The following is a 20138-nucleotide window of genomic DNA, read 5'->3' on the forward strand; positions in this document are numbered from 1 at the left end:
ACACACACACACACGCACATCCCACCTTGAAACTACATGGTCCATTGAAGTCTGTTCGCTGTGGCTTTTCAAGTGACGTTTATTTGAGCGAGGCAAGACGCGCCAACAAGTCCTGCTCGTCCTTTGTTGCCTGGTCCACTTTTGTTGTTTTTGCGGGCATCGACGCCGACGGCACAGAGCTCATCTGCAGTTCAGCACATGCGTGTGTGCGTATGAGTGTGTGTGAATGTGCGTATGAGTGTGTGTGTGTGTATGAGCGTGTGGGAATGTGAGTGTGCGTTAACGTGTTTACATGGTGAGCAGCAAGGTGCACATGCACATGCCGTGTGAGTGAAGGACGCATGCAGGTGCATGCAGGCGACGCTAGACAAGCCTATGAGCGTCTGTGCAAACGCGCAAAGACGTACCGCGCTGGACACGTCGAGGCCAACTTCATCAAGCACCTGGTTGACCAGGCCCTCCGTCTCATCCTCCATATCGGAGTCGTCAAACGCCGCATCCAACGCATCTTCCACTGATGGGAGCACGGTGCAAGAGGCAAAGAGCAAGGAACATTGTCAAAACGACGCAGCGCAGTGCCATATGTGAGCCAACACGCACAGCAAACGCACTCCTTGCTAAAATTTGGGGACACACTTCCTTCCACACACCAACAGAGACACAGACACATACAGGCACACACACACACACAGACAGACAGACAGACAGACACACACACACACACACACACAGACACAGACACACACAGACACACACAGGCACACGCACACACACACACTCACTGATTTCCTGGCCCATCTCCATCTTTGTGGTCTGCTCTTCAAACTGTCCCATGATCTTGGCAATCTCTTGCGGGCTCACGTGCGCATTCATCGCTTGCATCGTCTACACCAAGGCACAAGCAGCAGCAGCAGCCATGTGTAAGAAGCGACGTGATGGTGGCACGCAGGCATGAAGCGAACGAAGTGAGGGCGAGCAGACAGAAGGCGCATGCACCAGCATACCTTTGCTGCTGTTCCCATTGACTTGGCCATGGTTGCTGTCGCTTGCATCGTCTGGTCATGCACGATCAGCAACAGCCAGCCAAGGCAAACGAAAGCATGTATGTGTGCGTGTGTGCGTGTGTACATGTGTACATGTGTATTTGTGCGTGCGTGTGTGCGTGTGTGTGCGCGTGTGATGTGGGTTGGGATGAGTTGTGAGTGCAACAGCAACAATCGAACATAAACAACACCAGTGTATGTATAGGCACTCAAACACAGACAGACACAGACAGACAGACACACACACACGCACCGATGCTTGCGATCTGACGGATGCCAAGTTGCCCTTGGCTTGGTACTGTCGTGTTCTTGACTTTCTCAGCTGCACCAGCTGTTTCGCAAGCGCCTTTGCTGTCTGTTTGGTTCGCAGCAGGACAAAAACAGATTGCCATGGTTAGTACTGGACACCCGAAGGCAGGCAATAAGGCAGGCAGGCAGAGAGGCAGGCAGGTAGGTAGATGCACGCGTGCACAAACGCCCCCCGCACACACACATAGACCCCCGCACACACACATAGACACACACACACACATAGACACAGACACATGCGCGCATGCACACGGTTTGCATCAACTACATCTGCCTCACGTATTCGTCGCCCTTCTTGGCGGCCGCCTTGATTTGTTGTTGCAGCTTCTGTTCCTCGCGGTCGAGGCGCGCGATTTCTCGCTGCAGCTCGCGCTCCCCTTGCCGCAGCTCGCGCTGGTGCGATCGCAGCTGCTTCTTCGGGTCTCCTCCTCGTGGCATGATGATAACGTGTCGATGAATGAACGTGAGGACCAAGGAGATGTGGCAGGTGTCGAGAGTGGTGCGCTGCTGTGGTTTGTTTGCGTTGTTTGTGTGTCGCTCGATGATTCATCAGCAGCCGAAATTTACTGGAAGGTACACGTTAATTCTCCACAACCACACGACTGAAAAGACGAAGCTCAACTCGCTCGCTCGCTCGTTGCCCACACGCCCTAGCCAACACTCACCTTCACTCACCTTCACTCACCTTCACACACACACAACAACAAGCATGCAGAACTGGCAGCGCCTGGAGTCGTGGCGGTATGCGTCGAACATCAACAAGTCGGCGAACATGAAGCGGATGCTTCCTGGTTTCCTGATTGGCACGGGCATGTTTGTGGTTGCCGTTGGTCTGGAGGCCATTGCCAACAGCAAGAAGAAGAGCTCCCACTGAGGACACCAAGCAGCCAGTGCGTGTGTGTATGATGTGTGTGTGTGTATGATGTGTGTGTGTGTGTGATGTGTGTGTGTGTGTGGTGGTTGAAGAAGAGGAAGGAGGAGGAGGTTAATGAACAGCTGAACCTTGTATGTGTTGTTGTGTGTGCGTTCTGTGTTTGTGTGCTTGTTGGTGTGCACGGATACGGAGCATGAGAAGTGAAAGTGACACCACTTGGTACTTGGTGGTTTCCTTGCGGGCTTATCACCCACGTGCGCGTGTTGCCGAGTGCTTGTTCACGTCCTCTTCGTTGAGGGCTCTGCAGTTGTGCACCATGTGTTTGTTTTTGGTGTTGTCTTTGTTCAACTCAACGGCTTGTTCCATCTGTTGCTGAGCGTTTCTGTTTTGGTTGTGTTTATTGTACTCTATGGACAACCGACATGCAAGCGGCTTTGTTTGTACACTCCGCTTGTGCTTGGTTTGTGTGCCCCAGTCTTCCTCTGTCATGCGGCGTGGCGTTGGCTTCACACCGCTGCCAGCAGCAGCACACAGAAGTAAACACACACAGCCTCATGCTCAGCCTCAACAGCCAACCTTACATGTCATAACGCGACACAAGAGGGGAAGGGGGCTGGTCACAAGGGAAAGGGTAGAGGCGTCATCAGAGAACAGAAGAACAGGACCACCCACTCTTCATCCTCTACATGCGCAACACCACGATTACATTTCAATGCCGTACGCCTCAAACCCGCGCGTGACAATGTTGAGTTGCACGTGCACCGTCCCCATGGTCTTGGTCTTCAGCTTGAACCGATCAACCTGCGTGTGAACTGCACCGAACAAAGTGTGTGTGTGTGTGTGTGTTGCGGAGAGGGGGGAGGGGAGGGTTTGAGCGTTGATGTGTGTGTGTGTGTTGCGGAGAGGGGGGGGGGAGGGGAGGGTTTGAGCGTTGATGTGTGTGTGTGTGTGTGACGTGTGACGATGTATGAAAAAAGGGGGCGCAAGTGGTTTGTGAGATGATGACAGGAACGCACACAGCGTGGTTAACAAGAGCAGTGTTCAGGGCCATCTCCTTGTGGTCACGAACCAGCATCGTCAGACTTCAACTGCAAACTTCCCCCAACAAGTGACTCTGCATTGGAGGGCGTGTTCGTGCGTGTGCATGCGTGTGCATGCGTGTGTGTGTGTGTGTGGTGAGGTGGGTGGGAGTATGTTACTCAAAAGAGGTATTGCTGTCACGTGATACAAACAAGCAAGCATACGCGACACGCACACAATGCACACAATGCACACACACACACACAATGCACACAATGCACACACACACACACACACACGCACAGACAGTACACGTACGATAGAAAGACTCGATGCCTGATGTACTTGGTTGACAACACGCGCATTCAAGGGTGTGACTGCCCGGTGACATGGGTATGTGACAAACGCCGTATCCATCTGCATGGCAGCATGGCCACGCGCAGCATGCGTGACACGAGTGAGCAGGTTTCAAGGTGAGAGGGAAGAACAGGGATGACCGCACAGACAAGACAGACGAAAGGACAGACAGAAAGAGAGACGGACGAACAGACAGAAAGAGAGACAGACGGACAGACAAAGAAACAGAGATAGAGAGAGACAGAGAGACACAGACACAGACAGACACACACACACGCACACACACACACAGACAGACACATGCACACGTACAAAGTTCGTTGCGGCCGAAGTCGTCTTGGTGGTACACCTTAAACCCGAGCTTGGGCCATCCTTGCATGCTTTGTACTGCAAAGTGCATGTCTGCACACACGCACACGGAGGCGATGGTGGCAACCAGAAAGGCGGGCGCAAGAGGGGCAGGAACGCGAAAGTGTGGGGTTCAGCAACAGCAGCAGATGAAACACAGCGAGAGAGAAAGAGAGAGAGAGAGAGAGTGTGTGTGTGTAAGACAGTCACACACAGTCACACAGAGACACGCACACACACAAACACACAGACAGATAGACAAACAGATACACCCAACTGACCTAGAGGGTGTGCCCATGTCACGTCGTGGTCTGGGGCGGGTGCGTCCACGTGTGTTCTGCCATCACCAGCGCCGCGCAAGAGCCGCCACCCAGCGCCATGAATGGCCTCCCACGTGCAGAACAGCGATCGCTGTGGAAACCCGCTCGCCCCTCGCACCTGCCCAAACACAAACACCTCCGCCATTCCCTACTCTGTGTGTGTGTGTGTGTGTGTGAGAGTGTGTGTGTGTGTGTGTGTGTGTGTGTGTGTGTGTGTCTGAGCGTGTGGGAGGAAGGACAACAACAAACACAAATCCACAAGCAGTTGCTTCGAAACGGTTTTTCGCCACACAAGAAGAAGAAAGCAAGAAAGCAGGAAGAACAAGAAGCACGAACAGCAGCAGCAACAACACTGCACGAACACCAACACCATGAGTGACAGCACGATCATTGAGACCAACTCGGATGCCACGGGCGCAAAAAGGTGCGTGCATGTCACGCGCGCGCGTGTGTGTATACATGTGTGTGTGTGTGTGTGTGCACGTGCGTGCACCTGCGCACCTTTGGTGCACCCAGAAACGTGTGTGTGTATGTGTGTGTGCGTGGGGATGTCTCGTGTCTCCATCCACTTCTTCTTGCCTTGCAACGTCATCATTTCCCTTTTAACCTCACCTTCCCCGCACCCCATCTCGTCGCCGGCTTTGCCTGGCTTCATTCCCCCCCCCCCCCACGGCTTTCCATTCAATCACTCTGCAACGACTAAACCACCGCCATGACGGATGTCATCTCACACAACAACTATTTGAATGTGGGTGTGCCCCACCGCTACCCGATGGCCTGGTTCAAAAGGTACGCCGTTGACCGCGGCTACTGGAGCGACCCGTTCATCCGGTACTTCAGCTCCCGCTTGGACAAAGGGCGCAGAACCGTCATCCTCAGCCGAAGTGCGTGACGTTCTTTGTGTGCAAAACTGTATGTGTGTATAGCAGTGTGTGTGTGTGTGTGTGTGTGTGTGTGTGTGTGTGTGTGTGTGTGTGTGTGTGTGTGTGTGTGTGTGTGTGTGTGTGTGTGTGTGTGTGTGTGTGTGTGTGTGTGTGTGTGCCTGTACTTGCTACATCGCGCACTTCTCACAACGCACGCCCATTTCTTCTAACAACGCACGCCCCTTGCTTTTATCAACGCACGCCCCTTGCTTTTATCAACGCACGCCCCTTGCTACTGTGTGCAGGGTACTTCACGCGCGTCCACACCTTCTTCACACAGGCGGTTGCCTTCTGCTCCAAGTTCCAGGGCAAGTGTAACATTGTCAGCCTTGGCGCCGGCTTTGACACCCTCTACTGGCGGCTCAAGGTGTGTGCAATCGACGTCGCTCACCACCTTCGCTCGCCTCCCTGCGTTGTTTCCATCACCACCAGCAATTGGGGTCGTCCTGTTACACCTCACCGCTGTTCCCCCTCTCTCCCTCAACGCGCTCTCGTGAATGGCAGGCCAATGGCACCACGTTTTCACAGTTTGTGGAGGTGGATTTCAAGGAGGTCATCTTGCACAAGGCGGAGATTGTCAAGCGCCACCGGCCTCTCCACGACCTGCAAGGTGGGGTGTGATGTCTCAACCGTACCAACCAACACACCAGTGCACACCAACCCCAGCTCATACTTCCACACGCACACGCGCGCATGCTCTCCCTGCTAATACCTGTCTGTCCCATCTCCCCAACTCACCTCCCGTTGTGAACTCACCACGTGCTTGCTTGCTTGCTTGCCTGCATACATATTGCTGTTACATGCGCCCTCATGACGACGATGGTGACAACAACGGTGATCACCAGGCGACGACTACACGGCGATGAGTCACGATCTCCGGGCAGAGGACGCCGCTGCTTCTATCAGGGCAGCCGTCACAGACCCGTACGCTGCCCTGCAACTTGATGTGCAGTGTGTCATGTGGAGTGTGGTGCGGTGTGTGGGTGTGGAGCAGTGCACGTGAGGGCTTGTTGAACGATGCTGTTCACGACCATCTCCACCACCTCCACTGCCACCTCACCTCACTTCTTCTACGCCTTCGTGCATGATAGGTCGCTGCCGACGCTGATCATGACGGAGTGTGTGCTGGTGTACATGCCACCGAACGACAGCCACCGCCTCATTGCCGCCATGGCGGAGGCGTTCCCAACGTCAATCTGGCTTGACTACGAACCGGTGCGGTCTCACGCTCGCATGTCGGTGTTGAGAGTATTGGTGCTTGGTGCTTGGTGGTTGGTGGTGGTGGTTGGTGGTTGGTGCTTGGTGTGTTGGTGTGTTGTTGTGTCTTCTTGTGCATCTGGGGATTTGACGAGTCCATCCCTGACCCTTTGCACTTGCTTCTATTGCCCCCCCCACTTTGCTCTGCAACCAGATCAACGCCACGGACAGCTTTGGGCAGATGATGGTGCACAACCTCAAGGTTGGTCCAGTGCAACTCGTTGAACGTGAACTTCCACACGACTTCTTATGAAGCGAGGCCTGTCCACCTCTCCCCACGCTGTCCACTGACACACACACACACACACACACACACACACACACACACACACACACACACACACACACACACACGCACACGCGCAACACAACATAACACAACACAACACAACATAACACAACACAACACAACACAACACAACACAACACAACACAACACAACACAACACAACACAACAACATACGACGCCACAGGCGCGCGGGTGCGAGCTGCCCGGGATCCACGCGAGCCCGACGGTGGCGGCGCACAGCCGACGGTTTGAGGACAGCGGATACGAACACGCCACGGCAGTGGACCTCAACCACGCCTACCAGCTCATCCCCGCAGACGAACGCAGGAGGTGAGCGGAGGGTGTGTGTGTGTGTGTGTGTGCAGTTTGTGCCATGTGCGTCATACATCCTGCGTCCACGTCCCCATCATGTACTGATCCGCGCGCCTGTTCTTCCACCACCACGACGGCGCGTCTCTCCACGGCAGGATCCAGCGGCTTGAGTTTCTTGACGAGTTGGAGGAATGGACGCTCATCAACAGCCACTACTGCTGCACGACAGCATGTGTTGATGCCGCCAACGCAGGCCTCCAGCACCTCCTCCTCCCTACACAGCCATAACGCGCGTTTGCGCGCGTGTGTATGTTGTATGTGTGTGTGTGTCAGCGCGTCTCTGTACGTCTTCGAGTTTGTATACGTCTGTGTGCATTGTATGTACAACAAGACGCCGACAACACTGCATATTGTGCGTCTTCCTCTCATTTCACAAGCGCCGCTTCTGCACGCTCTTGCTTTGCTTGCTTGCTTTAATGGGTTTCATTTTTTTTGTTGTTCTTCGCTTTCTAGTTGACGCTTGCATAAACGACCACATTCAAGCGTATCTGTACGCACACGCACACCATGAAGTGATGCACACACACACACACACACACACACACACACACACACACACACACACGCACACACACACGCACACACACACACACACACACGCACACACGCACACATCAGAGGTCGTCTGGGAGGTCCTCCATGTCCATATCCGAGAACAGCGCCCGGTCAACATCAAGATCGCCTGCAAACAAAGCAACATGAGCATGTACATGTGCGCGCGCGGGTGAGTGTTTGAGTGTGTGTGTGTGTGTGCATGTGAGTGTTTCTGCAGCTGAGCCGGGAAACGCTGGCACATCCGTGTGTGTCATAGGAACGGCCACTGCCAACAGGCACTACGCTTGCAACACAGGCAACAGCCATGGCGGACCTTCTTCCATGAACGATGAGTCTGAGGTCTGCATCTTCGTGTCTGTGAGGAACAGCTGCTTTCCTGCACGCGGGCACCATTCAGCGTGAGTGAGTGAGAGCAAGAATAGGTAGTGTGCAGCAAACACACGGTAGTTACACGCGACACAGACGGGCACACACCACACAAATAACCTGTGAGCTTTGAAGATGATGCCTTTGCCTTTGCTGGGGCGCCCTTCTTCTTGGCCATTTCCTCCTGGAATTGTGTCAGCCACGCCATAAACGACTCCTTTGTCACCGCCGTGCCGGCCGTCAGCCGCTCCTGAAAGAAACAACAAAAGGCAACGGCAACAGAAAACATGGTTTCAGCACAAACCTCACATTGAGCATGCCACGCCGAATGCAGTTGTTCAGAAGATCAGTGCGCTTGCATGTGCATGTGCACATGCACAGACACAGACACAAGGAGACAGGGAGCCAGGCAGACAGACACACCCCACCAATACACACCCAACCACAGACACACACAGACACACAGACGCACACAGGCGCACAGACACACGCACACACACAGACACACAGACACACACACACACACACAGACGCACACAGACACAGACACAGACACAGACACACAGACGCACACACCAGCTCCTTCATTTCAGCCTCCTCCTTTGCGCGGATACGGTCGTCGACAATGCGCTGGCGCTCCTGCTCGTTGATCTCGTCAAGGGCCTCCTTCACCGTCATCTGCACCACGGACACCATCGGCATGCCGAGGTTGTCCTCAATCTCCGTCTTGATCACCTCTTGCAGCTTCTCCTTTGCAGCCGCGCTCACGCACAGCGAGCTTGAGATTTCAATCACCGGTGCCTCCTCGGGATATGTCGGCGTGTATGTGACCGTCAGAGTGACCGAGCCTAAATGCCAAACACAGCGTCCAGCAAGGGAAGATTAGACACCCGGGGGGAGGACAACAACACCCGAGGAGACAGCAAGCCAAGCGAGGCAAGGCGGGCGTCGTGGATCGGGCGCTGGCATGAATAAGCATGCAGCGATGCAAGGTCGCAAACAACACACGCGCGTGCTTACTCGTTGCTTCGGGATCATCTGGTGAGCTGGATTCATCGCTCACAATGACCAGCTTGAAGGAGAGCGGGTCATCCGACAGTTCTGGAGACAGACAGACAGATAGAGGGAGAGAGGGAGAGGGAGGGAGGGATAGATGCAGCACAGCGCATGAGCGTGCATGTCCCATTCATCATTGTCGCGGTCGTGGCACTTGCATCTGTTCATCAACACAGACACGCAGACACACACTCACTTGTGAAGAGGTCCGGGTAGATGGCTTCCAGGGACTCCACCTCGTCCAGCTGTTCTTGCCTGTAATCGTCTACCACAACAACAATGACAGCGGTTGCATTTGTGTGTGTGTGTTTTTGTGTGTGAGGCGAGGTTCTGTGTCAGCATGGAACAGGGAGCAGAGGGAGAGGGAGACAACACACAGCCAAAAAAAAAAAAACACACACACACACACACAGAGCAAACACACACAGAGCAAACACACACAGACAGACACACACACACACAGACACACACACACACAGACAGACAGACAGACAGACAGACAGACACACACACACACACACACACACACACACACACACACACACACACACCAGCCATCGCAAGCGTGGTTCAAATTTGTTGGGGAACAGCACAAAAAGTAGTGGATCCAACCCAGCACAGCAGCGACAAAAGACAACAAGAAGAGAGCAGCAGATGGAGGAGGTGAAGGCATGGTTGCAGAAGGCCGGGCTTGGCTTGTATGCAAAGCGGTTTGAGCAAGCCAACTTCAACTCACTGGAAGCATGCAAGGTAATCTAACAATGCAGCCAAGCGACTCATCGTTAGCGGAGAAATTGAAGGAGAAACGGGGGTGTCCTGATATGCTTTTGCGGTTCAGTCATCCTGCAATGTGTACTGAATCCATGACATACAACTACACCATCGTGCAAGCACCATCGTTCAGGCACCATCGTTCATGCGCTCTCCGTCTTCGTCTCTGATTTTGACTCTCTGTCTCGCTCTCACTCACACATACACACACACACACTCTCTCTCACTCACTCACTCACTCACTCACTCACTCACACTCACACACACACACACAAATCCACACACACACACACACACACACACACACACACGCACACACACACTTGTCAGGGGTTGACGGAGGATGACCTTTCCAAGACGATTGGCATCGTGGATGATGAGCACAGAGCCATGGTGCTGGACCTTGTGGCCGGCCTGGCAAAGAAGACCACGCCTACCAAGAAGATTGAGGGCGCGGAGGAGCTGGCAGAACAGAGCGAAGTCGATGCCACAGCAAAAGTGCAGAAGCGCAAGGCCGGCTGGCGCAACATCTTCAAGCGCAAGTCTCGATTTGACATGAACCAGGACATCACCATGTCTGCACAGGACCGCCAGTCCCTTGTGGAAGACGTCAGCAGCGGCAAGCTCAGCGCGCTGGACGCCTTCAGCCGCTTCAGCGCGCACGAGGAAGAGGCCTTCTCCACGCACTCCAAATCCTCGGACGACCGCGACCGCCGCTTCCTGCGCCGCCGCTCCGTGCACCTCAAGAAGTCGTCGCAGGACCGCCTCGCCATCCTCAAGCGCGTGCGCGACCAGGAGATTACCGTGGAGGAGGCGAGCCGGCTGCTGCAGGCCATCGAAGACAAGAGCAAAGTGCAGGCCATCCAGGAGGACGAGGAGACCTCCGAGGACGATGCCACGGCCGAATCCAGCACCGACAACACCGCCAACGCGTCATCGTCGGCGGCGCCTGGTCGCCCGCCTGCTCCCGCCAAGCGCACCATCGCGCTCTCGCCAGCGACGGCAAGCAAGCCCAGCAGGCCGAGCAAGCCCACACCTGCGGCCAAGAAGAGCGACAAAGACAAGGGCGAGGATGACTCCCTGTCGTCGGTGTTTGATGCCATTGCCACAAGCCAGACGCCGCTCACGCAGCCCAAGCGTGCACAGCGGCAGCAGAAGCGCCCGCCAAACCGCGCGCGGATGAGGCAGAAGCGCGCACAGGCGCAGGCGATGGACAGCGACCAGGCATGGAGCATGCTTGCTGGTGCACAGCCCACACCCGGCACCCTCCCACGTACGCCCATGTGTCATGGTGATGGCGTGCATGTGTATGTGTGTGTGTGTGTGCGTGCGTGCGTGTGTGCGGTTGCTTGTACTGCCTGTGCTACTTGTGTTTTGCTCGTGGAACCGCTTTGCCTTGTGTTCGTTCTTGATCATTCACATTTATGCCTCACCTCTCCATGGCTCACCCATCATCATCATCATCATCATCATCACCACCACCACTACCACCAACAACACCGCCACCAACAACAACAACTTAAACAACAACAACAACTTAAACAACAACAACAACACCACCACACCACCACCACCACCAACAACACCACCACCACACCACCACCACCACCACCACCGCCACCACCAACAACAACAATGACCACCACTGCATGCCCCTACCCCTGTAACAGCTGCGCGCGCAAAGCCGCGTCCCCGCCCCGTTGCCACATCCCGCAAACCACAGCCATCATCATCATCACCATCATCATCATCATCAGGAGCAGGAGCGAGCAAGCAGACGGTGGTTGCGACCCCTGCGGGCGTGACCACATCGTCATCGTCGACAGATGTGGATGTCCCGGCCGTTGATCCGCCGCTGGAGAAACAGCTCCTCCTCGACTGGCTCTCCCCGCTCGGCTGCCAGGTGCCGCATCGTCATGTGGTGTCGTTGTGTGTCGTCGCGTGTGATTACTGCGTGACATTGTGGTGTTGTTGTGCTGCGTCGTGTTACCATATCCCTGTGCATGCCCGTGTGTGTATGTGTATGTGTGTGTATGTGCAGGTGTGCGCTCGTGGTGAATTGGGCGCTCTTGGTGTGCACGCGCGCACACATGTTTTCTTTCATGGTGAAACCGCCACCTCTTCCATATGCGTCGTGTGCCCACTCACCGGCTCCACTTTCCCATTTGTTGTCAACGTGCAGGAGTATGTGCCCAAGTTTGTGTCGCTTGGCTACGATGACGCCTACTTTGTGCGGCAGTTTCTTGACGCGAGCGACCTGGATGCGCTTGGTGTCACCAACGCCCTCCACCGCACCGCCATCCTCAAGGCTGTCGTCACCCCGGACCCTCCAGCGGTTCCGCCCCCTTCCAATAATGGAAAGCCGCCCCCATCTCTCCGCCCGCCATCATCGTCGTCATCCTCATGGTCGGCTGCTGCTGTGACAAAGAAGGCTGCCGCTGGTGCCGCAGGCAAGAAGAAGCCAACACCACCGCCAACAGCAACGCCAGCAGCAACAGCGGCAGGAGCAGGGCAGGGCGACGGATCGCCCGACGAGCAGCCGCCTGCACGGCCGCCAAAGCCAACGCCAACGCCAACGCCGGCACAGCCCGAGTCGTCAACAACCGCCACGACACCACCATCAGCCGCAAAGGCGACACCGTCAGATGCGCCGCCGGCCCGCCCGCCAAAGTCAGCGGCAGTCGCGGCCAAAGTGGTACCGGAGCCAGGCGTGCCTGCAGGCAACGGCGCAGCGGAGGACGAAGGCAAGAGCCGCGGCGATGCAAACGCAGACGAGGGCGAAGAGGAGAGCACATTAAGAGGAGCTAGCGAGCAGCAGGAAGGAGGCGACAACACCAAGACAGCGGCAGACGCGCCCACAGCGCCCACAGCGCCCACAGCGCCCGCCCGTCCGCCAAAACCAACGCCGCCGCCACCGGGAGCAAAGGCCGATGCCAACGCCGATACTGGCGACGGCAATGGCGGTGATGGGGATGGTGCCGGTGTTGACGCTCACAGCAACGACGACGATGAGAAGGGTGATAGCGACGCCGCTGCTGCGCCCCCGCGGCCGCCAAAGCCGACAGACGCGGCGGGCAGCCAGGATACGGACGCTACGGACACCACTGTCACTGCCGGTGATGGCGATGGTGATGGTGATGATGAAGCGACGAGTGCGCCCACGGCGAAACCGCCTGTACGTCCGCCAAAGCCCGTGCCTGCAAGCAAGCAAGCACAACAAACAGCTGAGGAAGAGGATGCAGCGGAGGAGGGCAACGGCGCTGAGCAGACAGCGGAAGGTGGCGAGGAGAAGCAGCAAAGCCAAGACGATAATAAGGAGGACGCAGCGGCGCCCGCAGCGCCGGCGCAAAAACCGCCCGCCCGCCCGCGCAAACCACAGCCCGTAGCACCAAAGAAGCAGGGGGAAGAGGAGGAGAAGGAGGATGAAGAGGAAACGCAGCAAGAGGACGGTGATGGTGATGGTGATGGTGACGACACTGCAGCTGCGCCAACGCCGGCAGAGAAACCGCCCGTGCGACCGCCGGTCAAGAAGCCGCCACCCAGCACGCCTGACAGCAGCGGTGCTGGTGATGGTGATGGCGATGGCGACGATGACATGCAAGGGAAGAAGCGGCCGCCGCCCCGCCCAAAGCCAAAGGCGCCAGAGCCATCAGCGACAACACAGCAGCAGGAAGACGAGGACGACAAGGATGAGGACAAGGCGGAGAAGACGGCGGGGAAGGAGGCAGTAGCAGCGCCGCCGCCAAAGCCTGTGCCGCCGAAACCGAAAGCCAAGGCGGCGGTGGCCACCCCGCCTCCACCAAAACCCGCAGTGAAGAGGCCGCCACCGCCAGCCAAACCACCCGTTGCTGCAAGGAGCGATGACGACAACACCGCGGCAAGTGCGGGCAAGCCTGCTGTTGCGCCACCACCAGCGGCGCCAGCACCGGCAGCAGCAAAGCCACCGCCTCCAACGCCGCCTGCGAGCAAACCAAAACCAAAGCCGCCCGTCGTGCCACCGGCTGATGCAGCAAACAGCAACAGCAGCAGCGGTAACAGTGATGCACCTGCACCAGCACCACGGCCAAAGCCAAAGCCTCGTCCACGTCCGCCCGTGTAATTGTTGTTGTTGTTGTTGTTGTTGTTGTTGTTGTTGTTGTTGTTGTTGTTGTTGTTGTTGTTGTTGTTGTTGTTGTTGTTGTTGTTGTTGTTTGTGTTTGTGTGAGTTGATGTTGTTTGCTGGTGTGTGTGTGTGTGTGTGTGTGCTCTGTGTTGAATGTGTGGGTGAAAGCATGAGTTAGTCTTGTTGTGTGTTCACTGCAAGTGTTGCGCCGTTGCCCCTTGCTCTCCTCTCCTTTGCTCTCCTCTCGTTCGCCCTGTCCCGTACGCCTTTCAGTTTGTTTGGTTTTGTTGTTGTTGTCCCAGGTAGCTTCCATGTGTTCATCAATCATTTCATTGCTTTGTTTTCCCCCTTTGTCCCTTTTGCTTTGTTCGCTCGCTTGCTTTCCTTGCATCTGAAACAGTGGAGTACAGAGAGACAGTGTTTGTGAGACAGTGCTTGTGTGTGTGTGTGATCGAGGATGTGTTTGATCGAGCGTGTGTTTGAGTGGGTGCTTGCAGTGGCTGGTGTGGTGTGTCGTGACATGATGTGACGACGCACATCACGATCATCACACTCCACGCACAGCACGCACACCAAAAATAGCGCGACCAACACAAAACAACAACAACCACCACAACGAAAATTATCGAATTACACTGCAAATCGTCCCAACTTGTTCGTTTGTTGTCGTTGCTCGCGACGCGGAAGACGCAGAAGACGGTTCTCGTTCCTGTTGTTTGTTGTCCCCCTCCTCCCTCCTCCTCTCCTTCTTTGGTAAAGAGTTGTGGGAGAGTGGTGCGTGTGCAGCAACCAACCCCGCCTCTCTCGCTCTCTCCTTCGCACGCTTCTTGCTTGCTCTCTTCCATGCATGCAGAAAAAGCACAAACAACACACAGCAAGCACTGCGCACAGGCACACGCACGCAACTCCCTCCGCGGCTGTGCTTTGGTTAGTTTATATTTTGCATCGCCCCGACACAAAGTAGAGGTTCGTGTTGTTGTGCATGTGTATGGGAGTGTATGGGGGGGCATGTGTTTGCGCTGTGTGGTGTGTGTGTGTGTGGGTGGGTGCGTGCACGATTGTTGTTCGTTATTCTGGGCTTGGGGGCCATTTTCATCGTGCATCGATTTGATCTCTTATTGGTCGATTTGTGAACCGCAACAGCAGCAGCCAGTGCACCATCCAGCACAGCACGCACACACCTCCAAACAGCAAACACTCACGCACGCACGCACGCACGCACGCACACACGCACTCACACACACGCACGCACCCTTTTTTTGGTCTTCTTCATGCACGAACACTCCAAACACAGACCCGCAGCCGAGCCATCGCTCATTCTCAACACCAGAGCGTGTTTCAAACAGCTACAACAGCTTCGACTACCACCCAGCAGTCAACCACAGCGCTCTGGGCTCAAATAAGCGCGCTGTCACACGTCCACCGTGACAATTATTTCCTGAACACACCATGTCATCCATCATGCTCGGAAGCAAACAACGTCGAACCGCCCCTGCCCCTGGGGTGAGCCCTGCTGCCTGCTGTTTGTTGTGCTGTTGTGGTTGTTGTGTTGTTGTTGTGTTGTTGTTGTGCTGTTGTTGGTGTGCTGTTGTTGGCGGTGCTGCTTCATTTGGCTATTCCTGCGTGTTGTTGTGCTGTTGTTGGTGGTGCTGTCTCGGCGGTCTCCACCCATGCTCTTTGCCCCTCTCGCAGCCACGTTCGCTCACTGCACACACGCACACACACACACACACACACACACTGCACACACACACACACACACACACACACTGCACACACACACACACACACGCGCTCACTGCACACACACACGCTCACTGCACACACACACACACACACACACACACACAACGCACTGCTCACGGGAAACAACAGGTTGAGGGAGACATGCAGCACTTGATTGGCCGCGTGCTGAGCAAGGAAGAAGTGGCGCCAAAGGACAAGTACGTGGTGGCGCTGCTGTCCATGGTCAAGGAGGACGACCGCCTTGACATGTTCTTCTCTCTGGCTATGAAGAGCCCGCTGCTCAAGGAGAAACAGACGGTCGTGTGGAAGGCCCTGGGCCTCATCCACCGCCTCATGCACTGCCTCGAACGCCCAGACTTCCAGCGACTCATCAACGTACGTGACATGCGTGTGCCTGTGTAGTGGTGCGCGTATGACTTGCTGAGCTTGTTGTAGGCTCACATGCCTGCATGCATTCACACACATACATACTCACACGCGCGCACTCTCATACACACACACACTCCCACAAAAACACACACATACTCTCCACAAAACACACACACACACACACACACACACACACACACAAACTCATATTGCGCCTCTCTGTTGTGGCGACAGGATCACTGCGACAGCATCAACTTCCTGCGGCGGCTGTGCGACCACGAGACATCCGTGTACGCCAAGGCGTCCTCCGTGCTCGGCCAGCTGTTGCTGCTCAAGGCAAACTTCCATCAGCAGTACACCGAGTTTGCCGGCAACATGGCTGCAGAGGCGTCTGCGTCGCAGGTCATTGAGAAGTACGGAAAGGACCTCGTCATGCGCCTGCTGGAGATGCAGCAGCTCAACATTGCTTGCATGACCGTCGTCATGTCGCTGACAGAGGCCATGCCCTCCACATCCGGCAGCGGGGCGGGCAGCGGGGGCAGCGGCGGTGCAACCAGCAAGCAGCATCGCGGGCTCCAGGGCCGCCACCGCCACCTCACCATGAACCAGTCGCAGGCGTGTCTGCTCTGGTCCATCCTCAACGTTGTGCTGGAGTCCGTGAGCGTGTACGAGGCGTGCTTCCAGCTGCTCGTGTACATGAACCGCACGGGCCGCGACACGGCGGGCGTCGATCACATGTTCCAGACGCAGCACCTCAAGCTCCGCAGCACATACGCAACCGTCCGCAAGCACCCGTACCTCTCCTCCAAGCTGTACACGCTCGACCTTGGTCCGCAGCCGCCATCCCTCACTGCGGAGAGCGGGGGCAGCGGGACTGCCCTCCCCGCGCGCGTGCAGCCAACGCGCTCCCCGTTTGCCGCCGACTTTGAAGGCAACGACAGCAACCCCGCGTCGCCGGATGTGGTGCGGCGCAAGACCGTGTCTGGCAACATGCGCTCGCCCACGGTGCAGCGGCGCGGGCAGCAGGCGGACAGCGACCAGGTGCGGGAGCTGAAGCACGAGCAGGAGGTGCTCAAGGCGACAATTGCGTCATTGGAGGACTACATTCGCGACCTGTCCAAGGGTTTGACGCACGTGGACCCGGACGTTGTTGCCGCCATCCAGCGGGACGCGCTCGGAGAAGGGCGCGACAAACTGACGGCGATGCACGGCACGGCGCTGACGCTCAAGCAGCGGTACGAGCAGGTCGTGGAGGACAACGAGAGGCTGCTGGCGCGGGTGGAGGAGCTGGAGGAGCAGCTGAGCGAAGACGCCCTCAACACATCCACGCAGAACAGAGACTTTGAGGCGGAGTTGTCGCAGGCGCGGCACGCCACGGAGATGCAGACGGCGCTCGTGGCCAGCCTCAGCGACATCAACGCAGACCTGCAGAAGCAGCTGGACGAGGCAGAGACGCAGGTGCTGACGATGAAACAGGAGATGTCGCAGCAGGAGGAGACAGTGACCCAGCTGCGGCGCGACCTCACAGCCAAGGTGGAGCTGGTGGAGAGGGCCGGTGCACAGCAGAGCAGCGCCGAGGGCGAGCTGAAGGAGGCCCGCGACGAAGGCAGCAGACTGCAGGCGGAGGCCGCCGAACTGCGCCGGGCCGCCGATGTGGCGCGCTCCGAGGCAGAGCTTGCACGCACGCAGCTGTCGACCATGACGAAAGAGCGCGACCTGCTTGCATCACGCGTGACGCAGCTGAAGGCAGACGTGGCAGAGGAAGAGGCGCGGCGTGCTGAGGTGGAGCAGGCCCTCGACGCCGCCGAGCAGCGGGTGGAGGAAGCGACGCAGCGTGCCATCTCGTCCACATCGCACGAGCTGGAGGTGCACAACGCCCTGCAGCAGCTGAAGAAGGAGCACGCAACAACCCGGGAGGAGCTGGCGGCGTCCAAGCGCCAGGCAGAGCACCTTGAAGAAGAGGTGTCAAGGGCGCGCAAGGAGGTGGCAGATGCACAGGCCGCCCACGAGGACGCCGTCGCCAAGCTCAAGCAGGACGTGCGGGAACGCGACGACAAGCTGGTGGCGGCCCTGTCCCACGACGCATCGTCCGCCCGCGAGCTGCAGCAGCTGCAGGCGCGCCTGGACGAGGTGGGCACGGCGCTGTCGGCCGCAGAGAAGAGGGCGCACGCTGCGGAGAAGGCTGCGGAGGAGGCGCAGGGCCGGGCTGCGGTGGCTGTTGAAGAACGAGAGCGCGTGGAGGCTGCCCGCAAGGAGAGGGAAGCCGAGCTGGAGACAGAGGTGGCGGAACAGCGCACGCGCGCAGACGCAGCCGTGAAGGAGCTGGCACACGCACGCGAGCGGTGGGCAGAGGAGAGGAAGAAGCTTGAGGGCGAGGTGGCGCGGCTGCGCGCACGCGTGGAGACGGTTGCACAGGAGCAGCAGGCGGCGGCGGAGCAGGCGAGGGAGGCCGGCACGCAGGCAGACGCCCTGCAGCAGCAAGTGATTGAGCTGCGGACGGCGCACAAGAGCGAGGTGGAGCGCATGCAGCTGCGCCACCAGCAGGCCGTGGAGGAGCTGCAGAGCAAGCAGACCAAGGCGGCCGCACAGGCCAAGCAGGCTGTTGTGCAGCAGCGCACGCACATGACGATGAGCATTGCCGACGCGCTTGCATCGATTGTGACGCCGTCGCGCGTGGACGTGCAGGCGACGATGACGGCGCTGAACACAGAGCTGGAGCAGCTGCACACCGCAGTGGCCAAGGCAGCAGCAGCAGCCGCCGCCGCCAACAACAGCAACAACAAGAACGCCGACGTGAATGCAAACGCGATCGACGACGATGCGGCAGAAGCGTCTGTTGTTGTCGGTGACGCCGTCCGTGCCGGTGCCCTGCTGAACCGCGTGTGCTCACACGTGCAGCTGCTGCTGGAGGAGGACGGGCTGCCGTCGACACATCCTGCCGCGCGCACGTGCGACACGGCCGTGGACACGTTCAAGGCACTGTTGGAGGGCATTCGCAGCAGCGGGACGACACCTGAGATGGTGCAGGCGCTGCAGGCGGCGGTGCAGGAGCTGGCGATGAGCAGCACGCAGCTGGTGGACCTGCAGCAGACGCAGGAGAACCTCCTCGAACAGCAGATGTCAGACGCAGCCACGGTACGAGGCCCGATGCGCGCGCGCGCGCGTGTGTGTGTATGTTTGTGTGTGTATGTTTGTGTGTGTATGTTTGTGTGTGTATGTTTGTGTGTGTATGTTTGTGTGTGTGTGTGTGTATGTGTGTGTGTGTGTGTGTGTGTGTGTGTGTGTGTGTGTGTGTGTGTGTGTGTGTGTGTGAAACTGAACGCGCCCTTGCTCGCGTGTGTATGTGGATTGGGAGTTGGAGCAAAGACTCTGCTTTCCCTGTGCTCATTGTTGTGTGTACGTGTACGCGTGTGTGCACGTGTTTGATGCAGGTGGTTGATGACGCGTCACGTCGCATCCAGGCGCTGCTGCACGATGCGCAGTCCGCGGCGGAGAAGGAGACGCTCAAGGTCAACGAGAAGATCCTTGACCAGTCTGTCCAGCTCACCGCCCTTATCAAACGTACGCTCATGTCGTGATGCTGTGCTGTGGTGGCGATGGTGGTCGTGTGTTGTGTTTTGTTGTGGTGGTATGCGTACATGTGTTGTGGCTTCCCACGTGTACGCGTGTTTGCTGTTTTCTTGCTTCCTTGCTTCTTGTGTTTACTCTGCGAGCCATCACTTCACACCGTCCCCTCACACCCATCCTCACCTGACCAACTTTGCTCTGTCATCTTCAAACAGAACTCGTGGCCACATCGTCTGTCCTTCAGCAAGAAATTGTGTCCGACGAAACAAGCCAGGGCAAGGTGTGGTGCACATGCACATGCGCCGTTGCTGTTGTTGTTGTTGTTGTTGTTGTTGTTGTTGTTGTTGTTGTTGTTGTTGTTGTTGTTGTTGTTGTTGTTGTTGTTGTTGTTGTTGTTGTTGTTGTTGTTGTTGTTGTTGTTGTTGTTGTTGTTGTTGTTGTTGTTGTTGTTGTTGTTGTTGTTGTTGTTGTTGTTGTTGTTGTTGTTGTTGTT

The 20138-nt window shown here is 56.9% G+C and overlaps 7 protein-coding genes across 7 annotated transcripts in view; 4 read left to right on the forward strand and 3 right to left on the reverse strand.

Annotated features, from left to right (window-relative positions):
- Window positions 1–61: 61 nt before the first annotated feature.
- PTSG_02740 (uncharacterized protein) lies at window positions 62–1942 on the reverse strand. Its single transcript, XM_004996185.1, has 6 exons — window positions 1632–1942; window positions 1297–1398; window positions 1005–1055; window positions 783–885; window positions 408–514; window positions 62–184 (listed from the first exon to the last, which is right to left on the reverse strand). The coding sequence occupies exons 1-6, from the start codon at window positions 1788–1790 to the stop codon at window positions 80–82; spliced, it is 627 nt and encodes a 208-aa protein (XP_004996242.1). The 5' UTR covers window positions 1791–1942; the 3' UTR covers window positions 62–79.
- On the forward strand, window positions 1831–2226 carry PTSG_02741 (uncharacterized protein; the record flags this gene model as incomplete). Its single annotated transcript, XM_004996186.1, has 2 exons — window positions 1831–1851; window positions 2068–2226. The coding sequence occupies 2 exons, from the start codon at window positions 1831–1833 to the stop codon at window positions 2224–2226; spliced, it is 180 nt and encodes a 59-aa protein (XP_004996243.1).
- Window positions 2227–2605: 379 nt separating this feature from the next.
- PTSG_02742 (B9 domain-containing protein 2) lies at window positions 2606–4602 on the reverse strand. Its single transcript, XM_004996187.1, has 5 exons — window positions 4233–4602; window positions 3916–4005; window positions 3565–3663; window positions 3296–3340; window positions 2606–3038 (listed from the first exon to the last, which is right to left on the reverse strand). The coding sequence occupies exons 1-5, from the start codon at window positions 4414–4416 to the stop codon at window positions 2929–2931; spliced, it is 528 nt and encodes a 175-aa protein (XP_004996244.1). The 5' UTR covers window positions 4417–4602; the 3' UTR covers window positions 2606–2928.
- Window positions 4603–4642: 40 nt separating this feature from the next.
- Window positions 4643–7341, forward strand: PTSG_02743 (uncharacterized protein; the record flags this gene model as incomplete). Its single annotated transcript, XM_004996188.1, has 9 exons — window positions 4643–4695; window positions 5061–5155; window positions 5440–5561; window positions 5699–5804; window positions 6040–6118; window positions 6286–6409; window positions 6606–6653; window positions 6926–7071; window positions 7209–7341. The coding sequence occupies 9 exons, from the start codon at window positions 4643–4645 to the stop codon at window positions 7339–7341; spliced, it is 906 nt and encodes a 301-aa protein (XP_004996245.1).
- Window positions 7342–7662: 321 nt separating this feature from the next.
- PTSG_02744 (uncharacterized protein) lies at window positions 7663–9716 on the reverse strand. The gene is made up of 7 exons (XM_004996189.1): window positions 9642–9716; window positions 9287–9355; window positions 9055–9135; window positions 8611–8882; window positions 8155–8284; window positions 7982–8044; window positions 7663–7795 (listed from the first exon to the last, which is right to left on the reverse strand). The coding sequence occupies exons 1-7, from the start codon at window positions 9646–9648 to the stop codon at window positions 7728–7730; spliced, it is 690 nt and encodes a 229-aa protein (XP_004996246.1). The 5' UTR covers window positions 9649–9716; the 3' UTR covers window positions 7663–7727.
- PTSG_02745 (uncharacterized protein) lies at window positions 9651–13984 on the forward strand. The gene is made up of 4 exons (XM_004996190.1): window positions 9651–9840; window positions 10192–11134; window positions 11532–11764; window positions 12044–13984. The coding sequence occupies exons 1-4, from the start codon at window positions 9745–9747 to the stop codon at window positions 13958–13960; spliced, it is 3189 nt and encodes a 1062-aa protein (XP_004996247.1). The 5' UTR covers window positions 9651–9744; the 3' UTR covers window positions 13961–13984.
- Window positions 13985–14600: 616 nt separating this feature from the next.
- Window positions 14601–20138, forward strand: part of PTSG_02746 (HIP1 protein) — a gene marked incomplete at its 3' end in the record, with an annotated part of 9150 nt that continues 3612 nt past the window's right edge. Inside the window, exons 1-6 of the mRNA XM_004996191.1 lie at window positions 14601–14929; window positions 15258–15466; window positions 15839–16084; window positions 16313–19213; window positions 19510–19639; window positions 19861–19930. Coding sequence (XP_004996248.1) covers window positions 15413–15466; window positions 15839–16084; window positions 16313–19213; window positions 19510–19639; window positions 19861–19930 — 3401 coding nt within the window. The 5' untranslated portion in view covers window positions 14601–14929; window positions 15258–15412. The remainder of the gene's footprint in view (window positions 14930–15257; window positions 15467–15838; window positions 16085–16312; window positions 19214–19509; window positions 19640–19860; window positions 19931–20138) is intronic.

This window comes from Salpingoeca rosetta (assembly GCF_000188695.1).
Source record: "Salpingoeca rosetta unplaced genomic scaffold supercont1.6, whole genome shotgun sequence".
NCBI lineage: Eukaryota > Choanoflagellata > Craspedida > Salpingoecidae > Salpingoeca > Salpingoeca rosetta.

Bases quoted from the DNA above. Each gene is read 5' to 3' on its own strand.
- PTSG_02742 (XM_004996187.1), bottom strand. From the start codon at position 4,416: ATGGCGGAGGTGTTTGTGTTTGGGCAGGTGCGAGGGGCGAGCGGGTTT. The intron at 4,006-4,232 runs GTCAGTTGGGTG...GCGTGTGTGCAG, and splicing joins GACATGGGCACACCCTCTAG to ACATGCACTTTGCAGTACAA. The intron at 3,664-3,915 runs GTACGTGTGCAT...GCTGCCATGCAG, and splicing joins CTTCGGCCGCAACGAACTTT to ATGGATACGGCGTTTGTCAC.
- PTSG_02745 (XM_004996190.1), top strand. From the start codon at position 9,745: ATGGAGGAGGTGAAGGCATGGTTGCAGAAGGCCGGGCTTGGCTTGTAT. The intron at 9,841-10,191 runs GTAATCTAACAA...CACACTTGTCAG, and splicing joins ACTCACTGGAAGCATGCAAG to GGGTTGACGGAGGATGACCT. The intron at 11,135-11,531 runs GTACGCCCATGT...CCCCTGTAACAG, and splicing joins CACACCCGGCACCCTCCCAC to CTGCGCGCGCAAAGCCGCGT.
- PTSG_02744 (XM_004996189.1), bottom strand. The intron at 9,136-9,286 runs GTGAGTGTGTGT...GTCTGTCTCCAG, and splicing joins CTACCCGGACCTCTTCACAA to AACTGTCGGATGACCCGCTC. The intron at 8,285-8,610 runs GTGTGTGCGTCT...TGTTTCTTTCAG, and splicing joins AGGCTGAAATGAAGGAGCTG to GAGCGGCTGACGGCCGGCAC.
- PTSG_02740 (XM_004996185.1), bottom strand. From the start codon at position 1,790: ATGCCACGAGGAGGAGACCCGAAGAAGCAGCTGCGATCGCACCAGCGC. The intron at 1,056-1,296 runs GTGCGTGTGTGT...GTGCATGACCAG, and splicing joins CCGTCAGATCGCAAGCATCG to ACGATGCAAGCGACAGCAAC. The intron at 886-1,004 runs GTATGCTGGTGC...GCCTTGGTGTAG, and splicing joins CAATGGGAACAGCAGCAAAG to ACGATGCAAGCGATGAATGC.